Source organism: Macrosteles quadrilineatus, unplaced genomic scaffold, assembly GCF_028750875.1.
Source record: "Macrosteles quadrilineatus isolate MER2022 unplaced genomic scaffold, UCM_ALF_1.0 Scaffold_9__3_contigs__length_116548681, whole genome shotgun sequence".
Taxonomy (NCBI): domain Eukaryota; kingdom Metazoa; phylum Arthropoda; class Insecta; order Hemiptera; family Cicadellidae; genus Macrosteles; species Macrosteles quadrilineatus.
The window spans coordinates 68,794,104-68,815,074 of record NW_026542602.1 but is presented as its reverse complement, the minus strand read 5'-3'; the positions used below and the strand labels follow the sequence as shown (position 1 = coordinate 68,815,074).

Here is a 20,971-nt window from a genome sequence, read left to right as displayed (position 1 = left end):
TTTCGATATAATCGTTTTTTGCAGTGCACGTGAGTTAGAACAAATATTTTGATTTTAAGAATCAAAATCAGATGGGCATGTAAAGTTTACAAATTATTAACTTATGATATACCCACTTGCAAAAGAGCTAATGAAATGTGGGTTTTCTTACTAGCATATTTATACTAAGATTATCATACTGACCGTCATCTATAATTCAAACCAAACAATGCCAATACATAATGAATTTTAATTTGAAATATTACAGTTCACAATTACAGATAACGTAATTGTTATATCTAAATTAGATTTTTGATAAAATATGCTCTATAATGGCATACAATTGTTATTTTAGTTGACAATATTAAACACAGGCTACACGATTTAAAAACTCAATACTAATGGTTTACTGTAATTAAAAGCTATTATTATTCCAATATCAAATTATTTGCATATTGATCTCAAATCCCACAGTAGAAGGCAGCGCCTCGGAAGCTATTGTTCTTGTAGATAGACCCTTTTGTGTGGCAATATTAATTAACAAGATATCCTCGTATTACGTATTAAATCCAGTGTTATACAACCGACTTGGTAACACAATAACCTAACAATAATATAAGGCAGGTTTTGCTTTCTACAGCTGGTGTAACGTGAAATAGACTGTGTGGATATTTCTTACAATTACTTTACTAATATGGCTTTGCAATTCATGAAAAATAGAAAAATCCACCTTGTGGATAGGTTACCAAAAATAAAAAGGAAAAGTAGTATAAGTTTAGCTTATCTTTTTAGAATAGAATTGCTATTTTTTTAAACTCAGGGAATAATGCACGAGAACAGAAAGTAGTAGTAGCATGACCTCAGGGGAATCTTCGATGTGTATGTATAAGCCTCTGAGCGTTTTGTAGTTTCTATTTTTTTACTAATCAAATAGAGGGAAATAACTATCTCTCTTTTTTTTAGATTCTACAAAATATTATTGAATTTGATTCAGAATTGTAGTAGTTTTAAAATTCCAACGGATTCAATGTAATACGTGACCGTGTTGACAAGTTCAGTTTGTTTAAGTGGGTTTGATTTTCATAAGTACTTTTGTACTTGAATTGAGGTTAATTGAGTTTTTTTTCACAATTTGCATAATTTGATAAAAATGCGAATGGATTTGGAAATGGAAATGAATTTCGACAACAATTCTTGTCAAATATTACCTCATAATTAAATCTAAAAATATTTGGATTGAATTTTACTTTCTTTCTTGCATACGTCCTGCATGTGTTAGCCTAATTTTAAATGTGTAACGGTAAATTAATTTTAACCTTGAAGTTTTCTTCATGAATGAATTATTATTTTTTTCTATTATTTAAACAACTTGGTAAATACAAACAGAGGTCTGCATTTAAAATTAGCTAGTTGATATAAAGCTACCAAAGTTTTAGGATCAATTCCTCAACTATATTATTCACTTTAGTAAATCCCAGGGGTAGAGTTAAGGGGTTGTTTTTTAGCATAGCATTAGCTTTTTACCCCAACCCAACCCAATGGTGAGTGATGGTTTAACTAGCAAAACGTTCAACTTTGGTCATTTATCTTTCCTATAAAATAACTAAATTTTATAACAACTTTGATACTCATTTTAGAAAACTTGAGCTCCTTCTCACATTTCTTAATAACTGTATATAGTTAAGTAAGCAAATAATGTCTTTTTTAGTTAATATTTAAGGCCAATAAAAAAAAAACATTAATATTTAATAGGTAGGTGTACAACATTTATTTTATATTTGTTCAGAAGAATTAAGTATATAAGTTTAATATAATACATTATTATTTTGAATACCAATAATGAGAAGTATAACATTTTTAGGGCTTGTCTAATTTATTAATTTGAATCAGTATGTAACAAGAAGTGTATTAAAAATTAAATCTATAAGATTAATATCATAAGGTAGAATAATGATCTTTTAATAATCCATTTTTGAATTTTTTCCTATTGTTTTATTTTATTTAATATTTTGGATAATAATTTATTAGGAAACAATTAGGAGGCACCGAAAAGTATATTTAAATAAATTCAGAAATAAAAGCAATGGCTTGATAATCAATTATTGTATAATTTGCCTGCAATGGATCTAATGGTGGTAAATAACTAACATAACAAGTTTATATTTTGAGTTGTTTTTGTCTCTGGATCACAGAACAAACTATAAAAGGTATAAAATTACCTGAGTACTGCCAGAGTGGTCCTGTTGGTCTTTACTGTTGAGTCATGACTTTAACCTACAACTGTGCAGTCGGACATTGCAGGTTTTTGTCGGTAGGCCTATCCGTAATTGTAAAACGTGTTTATTTATTATGTGTCCGTGTTGTGTATTTAAACTTTTGACGACCTTTTTGAAGTGATAGATGTGTTTCTTGTACAAGATCTGATGATGAGGACTTAAGCTCCTCGAAACGCGTAATCCGTAAGGACCAACAGGCTCACTCTGGCAGTACTCAGGTAATTTTATACCTTTTATAAAAGTTTAGTTTTACGTAGCATTAACATTCACGAGACGTTACATAAAAATAAGGCTAAAAAGAGTGCATATATTTATTTAATAACTTGTATTCGATTTTATTATGCTTAAACCACTGAAGTATGACTATTCACCTAAGGCGCCCAGGCGGTAGTTTATGGTGACGACTACAATTGAGGTGTACCCTGCCAGGACTCTTCCATCAAAAGGGTTGCCACTTCCCGAACTGAAGTCTTCGGACCCATGGACGAACACAAGAACCGGTGACAACTCTCCTTCCTCTGAAATGTAATATAGTTAGGACAATGGCCCAAGTTGCTTGTATTATTGAGAACAGTTACTAAAACATAAAAGAACTATGTATGACTCTTGTAGGAAATGAATATTAAATGGTGCGTGAACTATATTTAAAAACGTGCACAGAGAAGTAAGGTACATAGGAAGCACGTTTATGGGTCTATATCTTTTAGCTACTATGTTGTGCCATAAATACTTTTGTGGCGAGCATGGAAGAGCCTGAGCCTTGTGCTGAAATTCCTATGACACAGGGCACAGGATCTTCCTCCACCGTAAGCGTTGTAGGGGACACTCATAATATAATGGTGAGGGGGTGGTGTTGGACTTTGTCCTAGACACCAGCACTAGTGCTAGAAACCTTTTAAGTGTAGCATTGAATGTTTCCTCTCTACCTTACATATCAGTGATACGAGTTGAAAAAAAATTACATCTAATGATTTACACCCCTAAACATCTAACCATTTTCTTTAACGCTTGAATTTTGACTTTAAGGATGAACTTCATTAATAGCATATTAATCAACAAACTTTAAAAAATAATGAAAAACTTACTTTTCATCTGATCGAATGAATTTCAAGATTAATAAAACATAATTTTACAGTCAGATCACGATAAGAGAAATTTACGCGTATTCATTCCGACTCACTTCTCGCGATTGAAAAGCGATCGTTCCTGCAAAGAAAGTTATTTTGTACAGCAAAGTAAGTAATTTATTGCAAAGAAACTGTTAAAGGATATTATTCAAGAGTTTCGTAACCTTCAATCACGTACGATTAAATTCATCAGATTGGTTAACTTTTTTCATCAAAACTTTTCTATCGTAGAATGTTGGTTTGCTGTATGATGTGGCTTAGCTTTATAACATTTCATAGATTGTCAACATGAAATACTTTGATTAATATAGTTAATATGTTTTTAAATATGTGTAAGGTGATAACCATAAATTATTTTGGGGTTGAGGTTGAGTTGTTTTCATCTACCAAAGAACAAAAAATATTAAACGTTCAATAATGTAAAACATTGGCCAAATTAGTAGGTAATATAGGGTGATTTTTTTATTGGTGCGGTTTTTAAAACTAAATAAAAAAATGAAAAACAACCTGCATTGACATAAAAATGCATTTATTTCAACAACAGTGTCATGACAATAACGTTTGAAAATAATTTCTGGCATATGGGCTCCATTCCGTTCGCGTAGAAAGCCAAATCTTGAAGTCCAATTTTCGAATACTCTTTCCAGCAGCTGTGGTTGGATTCCGCCAATAACTCGATGAATGTTAGCTTCCAAGTCATTTAAAGTTTGTGGCTTGTCAGCGTATACTTGAGACTTAACATATCCCCACAGAAAGAAGTCTGTTGGAGTGATATCACACGACCGTGGGGGCCAGTTGACACTACCTCTAAATGATATGATACGTTCACCAAATGTTTCTGCAAAGAGGCCAATTGTGTCGTTTGCCGTGTGGCACGTCGCGCCGTCTTGTTGGAACCAGACATTTTCTAAATCCACTTCAAGTTCGTTTAGCTGAGGAACGAAAAAGTCCCGTAACATTGCCCGATAGCGTTGAAACTTTAAATTACTTGGAAGCTAACGAGTTATTGGCGGAATTCAACCACAGCTGCTGGAAAGAGTATTCGAAAATTGGACTTCTCGATTGGGCTTTATACGCGAACGGAATGGAGCCCATATGCCAGAAATCATTTTAAACGTTAATGTCATGACACTGTAGTTCAAATAAATGCATTTTTATGTCAATGCAGGTTATTTTTCATTTTTTTTATTTAGTTTTAAAAACCGCACCAATAAAAAAATCACCCTTTAAATTGATATTTACATGACAGATACTAAATAAAGAAATAGGAATTTTTTTAAGTAATGATGTTCTTGTAGGCTTTATGATTTACAAATGGTTCCTAAAAATATACATATGCCCTGTTTGGTTATTAAGTTGATCACTGGAAAATATACAAACATAACGAGGTTAGGCAGTTTGTACAAATTACTATTACTATTACAACAAAAATTACTATTATTTGTCGTATTTTAATGTTTATAACATATAAAGCCAAATTTGAAAACACTCACCGTAAGCAGGAGCATAAACGTTAAGATAAAGGCAGTCCTCGCTGTAGTCCTGGAGAAATGGAGCGAGGCGGTGCAGGGCGGCCAGTCTACCTCGAGACATCCACCCATGGGCGGCCGCGGTCAGGTTGGGCGGCTGCTGCGGACACACGGGAGCTGGGCGGTCACACAACCGCACCCCCGCCCAGGGTGGCACACTGCGGGTGGGGCTGAACCTGTTGACGCCAACGGGCGGCGTAGCGTAAGGCACTCCTAGGAAAATCTCTACTGGCCGCGACATCTTGTTTCTCACTACAATACCTTGAAGTTTACCTGCGAACAGTAATACTCTCGTGAGAAAAGACTGTAATATTATGGGGGTTCGAACATGAAACCTAGCTGCTCTTGATCATTTTTGTTGTCCTAAGACGCTAGACGTTTCTCACATAACTTCAGGCCAGACCTAGGGGTTAGGGCATTATTACTTAGATAAAATCCATTGGTGATTTGATGGGATTGGAACCCGGGACCCCAGAAACCAGTCCCTTGCTCTAACCACTAGACCAGCTCGCTCCTCCCACTCTTGATCATTAGGCTCTAAACTTATTGGCTAGGGTAGAAAAGTAAAGCAAGGCTATCATCTTAAATCATTCAACCATCTTTTGTTTTCAATACGTGTTCTAGTGTGTAGGATTGGTATGTTATAAATGACATATAATATGACTGTGTATTTATATAGGTATAGGTATTGTGGGAAAATCTCATGTTTATCTTACTATGACAATGTCATCTTAAATTTTGAAGAATAAAACTTATGTCATCGTCTGGAATGCTTGTTTTAAGTTCCCCATAGTTCACTAACAAGTCTCATGTACTTGAAGTTCAAACACTCTAGCCACTAAAATTACAGTATTTAGTAAGTTATTTCAACAAGTAAATGCTTAAAAGCATTTTTCGTGCATCTGCTCTCTCATTTTTACGAACACAGAATATTTAACAGATAAGTCAGTATACAAGAGTATTGTAAAGCTTTATTTATTTAGCAATTTAAATTTATAAAAATCGCAGGTATACTTTATTTAAGAAGATAATTCTCAACGCACAATTTTCTTTTACTCTTAGTTTGGTTATCTACACCGATTCTGATGTTAGGACTCGTGTTTTTCTCAAAAGAATAATCTTGAAAAATACTGGTGATTCATTATAGCCTAAAATTAGCAAGACAGACTTCAAAACAGAAATAATTCAAAATAGATAGTGAATGAAAACAGTCTGATCTACATTGTGCACCAGAAAACAATTGAGTTTTTTTATGTAAAGTAAGCCACAAGTCCATATGCAATACATAGAATAAAAGCATAGTAGACGGATTGTATGTAGGATGTGATTTTGTATTCAGCAGAGTTCTGATTGTTTGAATATGCATGAACACAATATAACATGGTGATTCCAACAATGTAACTATTAGAAATTTATGCATGTGTTTAGAAAAAATATTTTGTAACAATGTAAATAAGGCATTCTTGAAAACTGGAACACATAGTCTTACTGAGCTATATTAGGAGCAGTGACAAATATATTAGTATATAAATCACCTACAAACATTTATAATTTATCATTAGGCTATATGGTTATGACTCACGACATATTTTAAACGTTTATAATGGAGTTGAATTTGTGTTAACATTTTCTAACTATAAATAGAGAAAACGTTTAACCTTTTGCATTATGTTGTGTAGTATAAATATATTTATTTAGTGAAGTTTTTTTGGTGAAGCTAGTCAAGCAAAGTTAGCAGCAAAATATAGGAATAAAAGAATCAAGATTTTAATGACGATTGCAGATGCATTTGAGATTCTTGGCATTCGCCTATTGGGTCTGATGATGATTGGAGCGTCCAATCGAAATCGATCACCATTACCATCTTTCATATGTATCTTTCAGTCTTGTGAGTAAAAAGTATAAGTGTAAACATATTATTACAAGTGTTATTGGAGGTTTTTTGTGCTTTCAAGTTCATATTCATACCGCACATGGTAAAGCAAAAGGTGAAATATTTTCGCTAATCACTCAATGTGCTTGGTGGAAAATGAATCTCAATGCTGATTATTTATTTTACAAAAGATTGGCCAAAAAAGTGGTTTTGAAAAAATGAATACTATTATATCTTTATTATATTTTATGACTACAGTTATGTAAATTAAGTATTGATTAATTTAACTTTATCATTTTCATTATTCTAAAGTGTAAATAAATGTAAAATATTTAAACTAGTTCATCAACATGTCCGGTTTAATAAAATTATTGTAATCAATCATATGGAATATACTGACACAACTCCTACAATACTGAGAGTTGCCATGGAATGGACAAATAAAAAAAATATCCTACCACTTTGTTACAAAAAAAAGGATAAGCTCCATGAGTATACTATTTACTTTGGGAAAAATTATTTAAGTAATTCGTAAATAAATTATCACTGATGAAAAACTATATTTTTTGTCTATAATAACATTTATATTTGCGTTTTCGAGCCAATTACAATGCACCCATCAATAAAAATTATTACTTAGTAAAAAAAAGTTTTGTTTACGAAAAAATGTTTTCACGACTTACCAGAACGAAGATGGACAATGCGTGTGAGAGTCAGCGCTGCGGATAGTCCCGCGGACAGGGCGAGTACTAACAATACAACAGTGATCCTGGAAGAGGGCGGAGGCCGGCGGCGGGGCCTACAGTCCATCATAGAAGTCCATCATTCCCTAGCTCCGGCGCCCCCTGCAACGTTATAGCATCAGGATAGTTACATAATCTGACAAATGGTGAAGATTTTGGTAATGGAGCCTACAGTTCATACCTAAGCTCCGGCATCCCCTGCAAATGATATAATGTAGGAATATGGGTTAACATGAGAAATTGTGAAGACTCTCATTGTAGGGAACCTTTAGTTCATAAAAGAAATTGATTAACTGGTTTCGAGATCTCGTGCAACGTTGGAGCATTATAATATTAGATAATCTGATAAATGGTAAAGAATCTATTAGTGGGACCCTGAATGTCCCATATAAGTCATTTGCTAATCAATTCGTCATAAAAGTCCATTATCACCTAGCTATGGCATCACCTGCAACGTTATAGCATTAGAATTTTAGATAATCTCAAATATGGGAAGAGGTTTGGGCCTATGGTTTATCATAATAGGCCATTGTCACCATAGCTTTAACGTCCCCTGCAACGCTGCAATTTTAGAACATCAGATAATATGACAGATAGTAAGAAGGTTGTTGGTTATAATCAGGGCTTATATTATAGAATTTAATATGTTTGGATAAGTAAACGTATTTTATGTATCTTATATTAAATACAAGCATGGTAAAACTAATGTTACAGAATATGAATATTTCAAGAAAAAATATATCTCCACTTATGCAATAAAATAGAGACAATAACATATGTATTTCGTTGATTGTGTTAAATCCCTTTTCAATACTTTTCAGAATTTTGACTAGTTTTTCCATGAAAAAAAATACAACATCATTTACTAGAAATAGTCTAAAATATTGCCACATTCCTCCTAATATGTTATCGTAAATCTTTATATGAAAAGGTTGTAAAATGCAAAGATAGCGATGAAATATGAGCATCTCAAAGGTCGTATTTTACGTGTCTCACGACATTTGGCCAAATATGTAAATCCGGTGAGTTTGGAGACAATGGCGATACATTATATTTGTGGATATGGCGCAGATTTATATTTCTACATAAAACTACTTATCCCTTACTTACATTAATGTCTTACATCCCTACTTACTAAGAACATACCACTTTAAATTCTGCCACTTTGTGTTTCTTAGTAACTCAAAGGAGATGCTTAAACATGATTTCTAATAGGATGTTTTTGATCATACACAAAATACTAAACAAATTATTATACACATTTACAATTAGGAAAGATATATTTTTATATAGTGAAATACACTAGTAGGAGAATTTTTAAGAACTAGTAAAAGGGGGGGATATTATAAGTGGGAGAGTTTGTTATAATATAGATGGTTACATAACTTCTAGACTATCATTCATGATTTGCATAAGGTAACTGCATGAGGTGACTTGTATGACACATGAGTAATTTAAGTTATGTAGTATTTCAGTTATATTGTATACATTCAATAAATTATCATACATATGACCGATTTATTTTATAATTTTAATAGTTTATTATTTATTTTAACCACACCTTTGGTGACATTTGTTCAGGGAAATGTATTTAGAGAACATCTGTTTTAATATTGTAAATAGTTATAACACTGTAACCAACATAATTTACTTTAGAGTTGATAAATTCCACTCCAAGAAACCACGTCAAGGAACAACAAAAATGTCACGTTACAAATGATGGCACGAAAGGACACATCATCAATCTTTTATCTTAATAGCCAAACTTCAAAGTGAGCGATGCGTCCATTGAACTAATTTAGCCTCCGAGAACTCCTCGAGTTATTTATTTGTCGTAGTAGAAACTTTTTAAAAATCTGATGATACATATTTGACAATTTGAAAATGACTTATTCAATCTTGTGTGCAATTTATGGTAATGTTACAATAATAGGGTAAGGTCCATTATACAAATATTAAAAGAAGGAAATTGGAGTTTTTCAATGATATAAATTACTGTTGATAATAGTCCAAATATTTTTATAATTGTGCTAATTATTTTTACTTTTTATATTCATTGCGAAAAACACTGCATTCTATTTTATATGTCCTTAATTGCACTTGGAAAAGTAAACATATTACGTGACTCTGAACGTAAATCATATCATTAGCCTAAAGTTGTGTATTTTGATTTTTATAAATAATTGACTATATCATACAACCAACGTATTGTATTTTAAAAACTACAATAGTTATAATGTATAAATATAAATAGTTTTATTGCATAACACTAATTACAGGTAAGGTAAGATAGGTAGAAATAATTAAATACCTTTGAAACACTTGTTTAGATCGAGAGTTAAAGTATGCCTCACGCACTAAGAACGAACCGTGGCAAAGAATACATAAATGTACACTGCTAAACTCTTAAATAATTTAGTGGTAAATATTATACTGGGGATCCCTATTACAGTGTAATGTAGGCCCTATGTACAAGACAATGAAAAAAAAAACTAGACAAAAAGTTACAATGCATTATTTTTTTCTTATAAAAGCTTAAAAATATTCTCTGACGTCGAACAAAAATTATGTAATCGGAAACTATGTTATCCATACGCTAAAATAGTTTACTTTGAGATTAGTTTTGTCACCATAGAATAAGAGGGTAAAGCCATCCTCCATGCCGTAACCCGTATCAATAACTCTCCGTGGCCAATATATCCAATCATCTACAGGGTTCGTTTCATCCAATCACGCATAACAGTTTATTGGAATGGCGTCCTTTTTATCTGTTACTTCTCTAAATCGTTCAGCGGTTTTTATTTGCTGAAAAATCATTGAATAAAGATTAAAGGCAGAATACTCGGCCCTATTTAACTTCACACAAAACTGCCATTTATTTTGCAAAACAAAACTGTTTTTCTGTGAAACATTGAGAGGTAATGTTTTGAATTTGTTTACCGTAAGTAGTCTTATACAGTATAAGCAATCAAGAAAACTAACTATCTTTTTATTGGTTCTGTGCAACCAAACATACCATACTTCATAAAAACCTATGCTAATAATTATTTATTTATTTATTCATTTATTTATTCTTTCAACGGTAACACCATTTTTACATTAGAATATACATTAATAGGATTTAATCACTTTATAAACATAGCATAATTAGGTAATAAATATGAGCAATAATAAGAATAAATTAGAAAGCAGACATGACATGCAAAATACATAACCAGTATAAAAGAAAACAAAAATACATTCACAGGCTGAAACATTTCAAGTGTAAGACATAGCAAATTTGGTACAGGCTACTAAAATATGTGCAATTAATAAGAATGAAAAAGAGAAAACAGACATAAGATGCAAAAGACATAATAATATGGCGCAAAAGATAACAACGGGTAAAATATGAAGTGCAAAAACATAACAACAACAATATTTAACAATATGCAACCGAGACATGACAACGACGAAAAAAAGGAAACAACAAGTGCAATACCGGTAGGCTAACAAAAGAAATAGTAAGATACAACAACAACAAAAATAAATAAATAAATAAATATATATATATATATATATATATATATATATATATATATATATATATATATATGTACAAAACAACAGCATTAATTAATTTAACAAACGCAAACACAACAGGAAACTTATTTAATAGACAAACATGAAACACCAACTGGACACAAATGTGGCCCTTTAAAGGCACGACCAAAGAAATAACTGAAACTTTACTGAAGCCCTTAGGTAGCCACTAGTTTAAAAAGGCACTGGCACATCTTTTAAAAACTGGAGCTGAAGTGCTGAAGAAGAAGTCCACATGAGCAGCCGCCACAGCGCCCTCACGCAGTAGCCGAGACAAGTCGCTGTTGTACGCATATGTTGTGGGATGGAATCTGCGCTGGAAAATTGCTCTGGAGCGAGTGCCTCTCGGAACAATAAGGTCAATGTTGAAAAGCAGATCAAATAGATCAAATTATTACAAATAGGAACCAATAAAATAAAATATTGGTACGAGAATGACTCATAAATTTTCTAAACAACTCCAGTTCCTTTTTAAATATAATATTAAACTTATTTTTATCTTTAGCTTTGTACGATACAAATAAAACTAATAAGGATATAGCTAATATGTTGTACTGGAGAAACTTTTGTAAAAGAATGGCAGTAAGTTATAAAAACGTTTTTCATGCTATGATCATAATGTAAGGCCTCATCTTCGTAACATTCAGTGTACACAACAACATGCATATCATAACATACAATGCATTGAACAAATGCAAGCCGTGCACCAACAAAGGTATTATAAATACAACAGTGGAAACGGTACATTGAGTATTTAGGCTGTATGATGTAGTCTGGTTTTTCAGCAGAAAATAAACTGAGACCATTCATATGCCTTGTACATATTGTGTTTGAGTATAGTAAACACAAATAGGTGCATTGAATGTATATATTTTTAAACAGAGAATATTTTCGGTTGGGAATATACGTTTAGTAAATACGTATTTCGTTATATGTTTTTCGCAAAAAAAAATATATTTTAGAGTAAAATGTTTGTTTATAGCTATGTAAGTCTGGGAAAACCCTATTTCAAATATACTATACAATTATTTTTATTTTGAAAACTAATTTATCAAACATATATATTAGGTAATTATAATGGCCAAAACTACCTTACTCACCTTAAAACTAACCTTTTTCAAAACTATTTATTAGGTCTAAGGACAGCTAATGTTTTTACGCAAGATATAATAGTATCGACTATAATCTTATTATGTGTATGGTTACGATAAGAAAGAATATTTTGTAAATGTTTATTATATTTTGTATTTGATATAGCATCTTCAGATAATCTGAACTTTAATTGTGTTTCACTGGATTTTCGCATTTTTAAGAAGCCCCCAATAAAAATTTTGTCATTAAAACTATTTTTAATTAAAAAAATAATACTTTAAATATATTACATTTACCAACAAAAATATCCAAATTAAAGATACTCTTTAGATTTAACAATACGTATAGAGAAATCTTTAAACACAAAACAGTTTTCTCCACACTCTACAGTATAAAAGCGTATCGCTAACACTTGGAGGCCAATAGATCCAATCATCTACAGAGTGCAGTGTTAGCTCTGTCCAATCACGTGGAATGGTTTATTGGACGTCGTGCTTTTTATCTGGCAACTCTGTAAAACTGCCCAACTTTTTTTACTTCCTGCAGAAAAACTTTAAAATATAACTCAATTAATAATTATCTCTTAAGTTCTCAATTAAAATAATTAATTTCTTAATCGTGTCAAACAGTCACAATATCAATTATCAAAAATGTTCAAATCGTTATAAAATTTTTTTTGGAAAATGATACGAAATAAAAATAAATCAATGGAATTATTCGGTTGTATAAACTGTTGAATTGTTATGTTTGCTAAGTTATGAAAATACTTTATTACTAGGGATTTATAATATAAAAAACCCTCATTTTTACTCAGTCAAGAAAAAATGTTTAAATTTCTATACCATTTCTCAAGTATTGACGTTGTAAAATTACAAAAAAATAATGCCTAGGTATACTAAATGAGACCTAGATATACTAAATTACACTGTAAGTTACTAACGTGTTTTTTTAGTTTTATAAGAATGTTTTCGTACAATATTTGAAAATTTAATATGGGCATAGTTTGAAAGACAATCAATCGGTATAACTGCATGCACACGAAATATTATAATTTTGACCGATCTTTTAAATAACAAAATGTATAATGGTAATATTTTAATAAGGAATCATCAAGATAAAGACTTAAACCACCCACAACACCCACAATGAAAGCTACAGCTCCAAGCCGTATACCGACAAAGGTAAAGTCAACAGTAGAAATGGTTGAATGTGTACGTAGGTAGAGGCGATTAGAGATTGTACCATTTGCACGTATACAGTTTACGGCTCTTTTTCTTAATTTTAATTTACTGTTATTTCGTGTGGTATATGCTTAACAGCTGTTTATTCGGTAATTAAAATTTGAGTCTGCAAATGTTCCAAGCTGGTTAGTTGTCATTAATTTGAATTATAACTATTTAATTTTTTTTTATCCGTGGTGAAAGAAAACAGTTGGAGTCGAGGGCAAGAGCTGTAGGGGTTTCCTCTTGTAAACTTTGATTTGAATTACCAAACTGTCAAGGGTGGGGACTGACGGGTCAAGGGGGTAGGACTTGTTTTTTGACAATTCATTCTAGTCTACTGCATTATAATTTATTTACTTCGAATAGTATAAATTTTAAAGTAAGGTCAAAACGGAGAAAAAGTTTGCGCTGCATAAAGCGCAACAGTATACAAGAAAATGGAGCATTTCTTTGTGTATTACTATAAATTTAGTTCACCTCTAGTAAAATATAAAAGTGGAAATAACGATATTCATTGCGATAACGTATTATTCCAGTTGTAGTGGTAGGCATGGTTGATTTTTTTCAGTGTTTTGGTCAGATGCATTGATGTTTACTAATATTTGTAGTGTTTCTTAGAAGTGTCAAATCAAACATAGGATTTTGAGAGGATTGTGTACGTTCTATTTGTTTTACAACTGTGAGCCATTAGGTGAATACTTCTTTTTTTTACTTTTCATCAGGAGATTTTGATTTTTTTACAAATAAGGTTTTTTTGTTAGTAAACTAAGCCAAACTACATTTAAAGTCACCTTGAAGCAAAAGTCAGGTACTTATCAGACCATTGCTATTTATTCCCCCTATATTGTGATACATACATTTTACTAAAAATTTATTTTTTACTTAAATTAAAGGAGTGAAATAACAAATTATAAGACAATATTTAATTGTATGGACAACATTTGCATACAAAAATTAATATCTCAAACAAAAATTTACTAACCTTAATTTTAATTCCAATACTTAAAAAATCTGTTTCGAATATAAAATATAATGCTACTTTTTAGATATTTTTCCATTTTTACTTAACAGCCCTTTAAATCACAATGTCATCCTATACGTTTTCAAAGCAAGGCCCTGTCATATTGTGTGACCGGGGTTCTATGTCATGTGAAAACGATATTCATATCATCGATATTTCATCGCTGTTCCTGGAATCAGATATATCTTTTCTCCCTATTTTATCTGTTTGGCATACAATTGGCCCAATTCTGTTTCACCCGTTTGTTGTTTTGATATGGGTACCAGCATGAATGGTAGTTCCGTTTTTAAAGTAAAAAATTTATTAGTGATCAAACTGCAAATATAAAATTCATATATAACTATAACAATAAATTTGTGTCATCCAAACAGAATCATTCTTCTTATGCTATTTTTAGTAGTTCAAAGTATTGTTGCAGAAAGCATAGGTGACTTATTTATCATTGAAATCTGCAGGTAAATTAATTTAGATTTACTAATTTTTCGAAATAGATTATAATGTACAAAAAAAAACTATCCAACTAATAATAATGTACTAGATTCAATATTCTTATTCATATTGGTTATAATTTGTACGATTCATTTGTTAAGAATACAATTAATCAAATCCCTTTTTTCATCCAGTTTTGTAGTTTGCCACTAGGAAGGCTTCGCGTCTAAAGTGCATACACATTAAGTTAGGTACCTCATAAAATAGTTAATACCTCAAAAATAATCATTGTTCTTGCAACCGTAAAAGCTGATATGATTGATTAAAAATAATCGTAAAGACAACTTCATATTGATTTTCTTTGAACCAGGACCACTTCTTTAATATTAAAATGGTATAAGATTACCTGTTTCCGTCTGTGATCCTACATTTGTCGGATTGTGAGTAGAAATAGTTCCCGAATTTATGTTAATAGTCTACGTCTGTCAATGTCTCGTGTTTATTTATATAAAAGTTATTGTTTTTGTGTATTTATAAAACTCGACGATCTCGCAAGAGTGACAACAACAACCTGATGATGAGGTTATAACCTTGAAACCGGTTGCTCAATAAAAAAAAATAGGATCACTGACGGAAACAGGCAATCTTGCACCATTTTAATAGTAAAGGCAACTATCTATAAGTAATTTCTTTTGTAAAATCATTAACATCGTTCTTAACCTTAAAAATCTTATTATGAGATTCTCAACGTACTATATTGTTCCAATCAACTAAAATTCTACGTAGTTTGCCAACAAATAGAACGATATACCGAGTAGACCTACATTTACCGAGATATATCACATACTTTGCCAAGTTTAACTGTCGCATACCGTTCCGGATCTGAACAGATCGCATAGTTTCCAGTTAGAACTATGTCAGCAAACCAACTTTGAACACAGCCTGATACCAAGACGAAACGCAATATCAAATAGGTATGTACAAACTCTTGTTGAAGGTGTATTAAATAGAAACGTTGTAACTTTACACGAAGAATTTATACAAGAGTAAAATATGACAGTAAAAATCATTATAGTTTATTATCACACTAATGACTCATTGAATCTAACAAACAAGTAGTGTTGGAAACTATCTGTATTAAAAATACGAGTAGACTTCCGTATATGTTGGCACAAACAACCGAATGAAAATATCGATTAATATATCGATGATTCGATATATCGTTTGGTTAGTTAAGTAAGGTTAACGCAACCAACCAAACGATATATTGAATGAAACAATCGAATAATCGATATTTTTATTCGGTTGTTTGTGCCAACTGATATAGAAGTCTACCCTAAAATACAAAAACTCTAATTTTAGCTTTAAAAACTTTCAAATTTTCAAAAAAACTTAACAACATGACCGTAATACACATTATAAAACGTTATTTCTTAAACAAACTTAATGTTAAACTTTAACGTAAGTTACTTTAAATATATTGTCTTAGTGTGTTGTATATTCTTAATTTAGAAAGGTTAAGTAAATAAGTCGGTGGCTCAGTCAGTAGCGTTGAAGACTTCGGACCCTAGGCAGCGATGTCGATGGTCTGGTTCTGGTCACTGCTGCTACTTTTTATCAGTATTCACCCATTTACTATCCCAGTTCACCCCTTACTTTGTTGAATAGGTTCTACGCACATATCAGTAGTCTATTTGTTCAAGAAAAATGTATATGCACCAAGCCTTTTGCTTAATCTTAGTAATCGTCTGGGTAGCGGATAAGGTAGAGAGCACAAAAATATCAATGTTACTAGTTAAATTCCAAGCGAGATTGTTACTTGACGCAAATGCCTTTTGTTATTAGTTATCAAGTAATAATGATGTCCAATAAAAGGATGACTCTAGATGGTAGGATATTCGTTGTTTTGACCTTGAAAAAAAAACTTTAAAAATGCCTATGACACTCCCGTAGCTAGACGAAAAAGCACATAAATGTGTACTCATAGTTTTTATCATACAAGTTTTTGTCTGCTTGTATCTAAAGTTATGGTTCTTTACAAAATATAGATAGATATCTAAGAGGACATTTAGTTAAATATGTTTCAATCGTTGTTTCAATAAATGTTTCATTTTGTAAACCTAAAGGCATAAAGGCTGTTCAATTTCTATGTGAACATTATGACCACTTATATTTAAAGTTAGTATTTAGAAACAAACTCATCATCAGGAAAGTATTCACAATATATAATCTTAAGGGTTTAGCACTTTTTACAGTGTCTTCAGATCTAAATTTGGTTGATGGCAATGTGAATTGTATAACAAGTTTAATTTGGCCGAATATATTGATCCGATGTTGAGAATAAAACTTGACTGACCTACATTACACCTAAAGAGAAAACTTATACACATTCGTCGAATGAGAAACTTTACCTGCAAACTATAATTGAAAGACGATAGCCTTTATGTCACCAACGTATACGTCAGTGAAATAGGACTTCAAAGAAAGCACCCAGTTTGACCCAGATTGCCCTGATGTCAAGTGACAAAATAAATTGCGAGAAAAATTTAAGGATTAATAAAAAATATGTGATAAATAAGATGTAAAATTTTAAAATGTATTCTTTACGTTTTTGAGGTTTTCTTTACTAATTTAGTCAATACCCGCAATATGGAATGTAGAAATTACGAGAAAGGTAAATTGATATCAAACTGTTAAAGTTTCTAATAAACTGACAACTGAAGTAAACTGACAGTATTTTCAAGAGCATAAAAATATTAGTCGTCTATATATTTATTTTTTTAAATTGGAGTGACTGTTAATTTTGCTATAGTTGCTAAAGAAAATGTTAAACCATCGTCGTTATCTATCTCACACGTTATCTATACTGTAAGAGTCATTAATAAAATGCAATAAATATTACCCATGGAATCGTTTGCAAAAATATAACAAAATTATGATCATTCTTGATTAATAAGAGTTAAATACTCGCATAACTGTAAAATAATTTATTGAAAACCGTGTGGTTCATTTTATATTATTGATGTACTGTATCTTAATTAAAATTGTCTGAAAGAAGGAATGTGCAATTAATATTGTTTAGAATACTAATTAAATAATTTATGCATGGATTCAGTACACATAACACATACCCTGTCCTAGGTAGTACTAATTATTTACTGGACCAATCTAATGTTAACTTTTTTTTATAACTAGGTAAAAAAATTTATTTTTGCAATATTATAACCTTCTATCCATTTATATTTAATACAATAAATGTTTCTCTGTTAAATCTTTTTTAAACTTAAACACTATCTGAGGTTGTAAATTGCGGTATCATTTGAGAGCTTATCACCTGAGGAAGGGATGAATGCTAAATAAAAAGGGGTTTCATTTAGGGCTTTGCCCCTTTTGCGTTTGATGTAGGCCTATTTCTAGAATTTGCTTACAAAGATTTAGTAATATTGTCTTAGGTACTTCATAAAGGTTTAAAAGTAAATTGTTAATTTACAACCAAACGTTCAGTTGAATGTGTTAGAGTCAAAATGTAAATATAACACAAAACATAATAGGACGTTTACGTTTAAATAGTGATTATTATTAATAACTGTAACCCCATTAAGTTAGGTAAATCACTCTTTGCAGTTTAGATACACAATGAAAAAAATTAATTAATTGTAAATTAGGCATTTCATTCACTCTATGATCTTTGAAAAAATGCCATTGCATTATTAATTTTGCCTTGGAGATAAGCTTTGAACACAATTTAAAATGCGTACTGAGTGCAAGGCCCCTTTGTGGTATATATCTTTGAACAGAGTTATTTTAAATCCTACTAAATATGTGTGTTGTGTAGAATTTAAACAAGTCTGAGCTGTTAGACATGAAAAGTAGCTACTAAACTTTCACTTAATCCTAGTATAAAAACCTTCATCTGACTTGTATAGTCAAATTTCGCTTTCTACATTTAAAATTAAATTTATAATTTATGTCTTTTAACATTATCTTAAATTAAGACTTAGCTTTTTTTGTTTAATTTATCTCAATTTCCTCTGTTCTATAATATCGGGTACACTTTTAACTGTTGACAGAAACAATTCTTTGTAGATGATAATTTTCTAACCTAGGCCCTTGAACTATTTCTGTTAATTGTATTCTTGACGAGGCACAAGCATTGAACAGTTTGTCTTCTCAACGAAACATTAAATCTACTGAGCAATCTAAATCGTTTGATCATTTGACCCATACGTAAAACCTATGGTCATCTTTGCTTTTCAAAATTTAAATTTAGTAACCTAAATATAATTTATATGAATAAAAGTTTTAATCATACAAATTATACAAAACACCAACAAAACATATTATACTCACACAAGTCCAAAACGTTGCCAGAGTAAACAAACGAAACACTTGAAGCACAACGAATTTTCAAGTAACTTCTGAGGTAATCGGAATCCAGATTCTGTGAGCACACGATAAAATATCGTATAGCCACTCGCGTCGCCGCTTAGGAACGTTATACTTGCGTCGCAACGCTACGGCAAACGCCCGCTACCGACTGTCGAGCGGCGCTACTGCTGTGGTATAGCCGAGGCGCATGGCCCACCCACCGGACAACAGTGGGTTACTACGATAGGGACTCTAACTTCCTATAGTTGTGGTTACAGCTCTTGTTTGTGTTGTAAGTTTCAAACAATGTCTAGGTAATGTTTTAGATGGGTAGAGTTAAGTTAAGTAATTCCGATATTTTTTTACAAAATATTTATTATATTTTTGTGAGAAAATATATATATTGCAGAATTTTATAATGTACGTTTTTTAACTCCACGGTTTGAGTTTTTACCTAACATATGATCACGCCATTTAGATGTTCATGTCTAAATTACAGAGATTTTGAAAGTATTCTATGTGGATCTTAAGTTGATAAAATTTATAAAGTAAATACCTTCAACATATTGTTATTTTAAACATTTTATAACTGTAGTTTTTTTTCATGAAAAAGATTTTTTTTTATAATAAATGAAATTGGATTTTTGTAAATAGCTACAGTATATCAAATTGTTTTTCTTTCCATGAAAAAGTAAAATAAAAGTCTACATTTAATTCTTAACTATAAATATTTCTTAGTAATGTAACAAATGTTGATAAAATAAACAATATATAAAATTAAACAATTATTTAATATTTTGGGTACTTATTGCTGCCAGATTACCAACGGGTGTTTATTGTTATAATAATTTTCAAACAAATTTCCCGATTAATGAAACTTGAATACATGTAACCACACTATGAACCAGACCGATTATTACCCACCAATGGTTTCGACGCTTCAAGATTCTTTGAGTAAAACAATAATGTGATTTCATAGTCCACCAAGTAGGATGATACGGGGCTAGGTGAAAATTTAGTTTGTGTTTAGGTTCCACGTGTTTTCAATCGAATTATTGCAATTTTTCCTGATCTTGGGCCTAATCAATGCCGGTACACCAATCAAGAAAAAACTGGTTTCTTTCAGTCTTTGATTTTATTCCACGAAGACTCATTTTTTATTGTATTTATACGCAATATAGCCTACTTCTACGGAAAATTAAATTGTTTTATTGAATAAAACTTTGTGCCATGATATTATTTTTAACACAATAAATTTACACCATCTTGTGTGATGCTAGCCTATTGGTCTGCGACTCGGATTTCGGTGTAGGAGGGACGGGTTCAATTCCCGACACATCTACAAACCCTTAACGGGGTTGGATTGCTTTCCCCTTAAAGAATTTGAATTAACACAATTATAACAAAAAATCCACTGGCGTAGGCACAATAAAAGAAAAAAAAACATAAGTTGTATTACTACGCAGTTGATGATTTTTTTACGATTATTAACAAGTATTAGAGAAAAGTGATACTATGTGTAAGCCACATGAATCGACGATAGTTTATGACAGAAGTGTTTTCAATATTTCAACATTCGTGAATAATGTATGACAGGTGGTGGTTATTGACTTTGTATCAAGAAATGTTGACTGTACGTTGTGAGCCGACTGAATACTAATGGTGGGTTTGGTCCATAGGAGAAGGGAAATTGCAATTTTAACTCAAGTATTAGAGTGGAGAAAATAAT

The 20,971-nt window shown here is 31.4% G+C and overlaps 1 protein-coding gene across 1 annotated transcript in view; it reads right to left on the bottom strand.

Moving 5' to 3' along the window:
• Positions 1-19,363, bottom strand: part of LOC129003550 (neuroligin-4, X-linked-like) — a 30,679-nt gene extending 11,316 nt beyond the window's left edge. Inside the window, exons 1-6 of the mRNA XM_054431847.1 lie at positions 19,225-19,363; positions 7,468-7,629; positions 4,876-5,184; positions 4,021-4,220; positions 3,341-3,347; positions 2,627-2,773 (exon numbers count right to left, since the gene is read on the bottom strand). Coding sequence (XP_054287822.1) covers positions 2,627-2,773; positions 3,341-3,347; positions 4,021-4,220; positions 4,876-5,184; positions 7,468-7,597 — 793 coding nt within the window. The 5' untranslated portion in view covers positions 7,598-7,629; positions 19,225-19,363. The remainder of the gene's footprint in view (positions 1-2,626; positions 2,774-3,340; positions 3,348-4,020; positions 4,221-4,875; positions 5,185-7,467; positions 7,630-19,224) is intronic.
• Between the last annotated feature and the right edge of the window lie 1,608 nt (positions 19,364-20,971).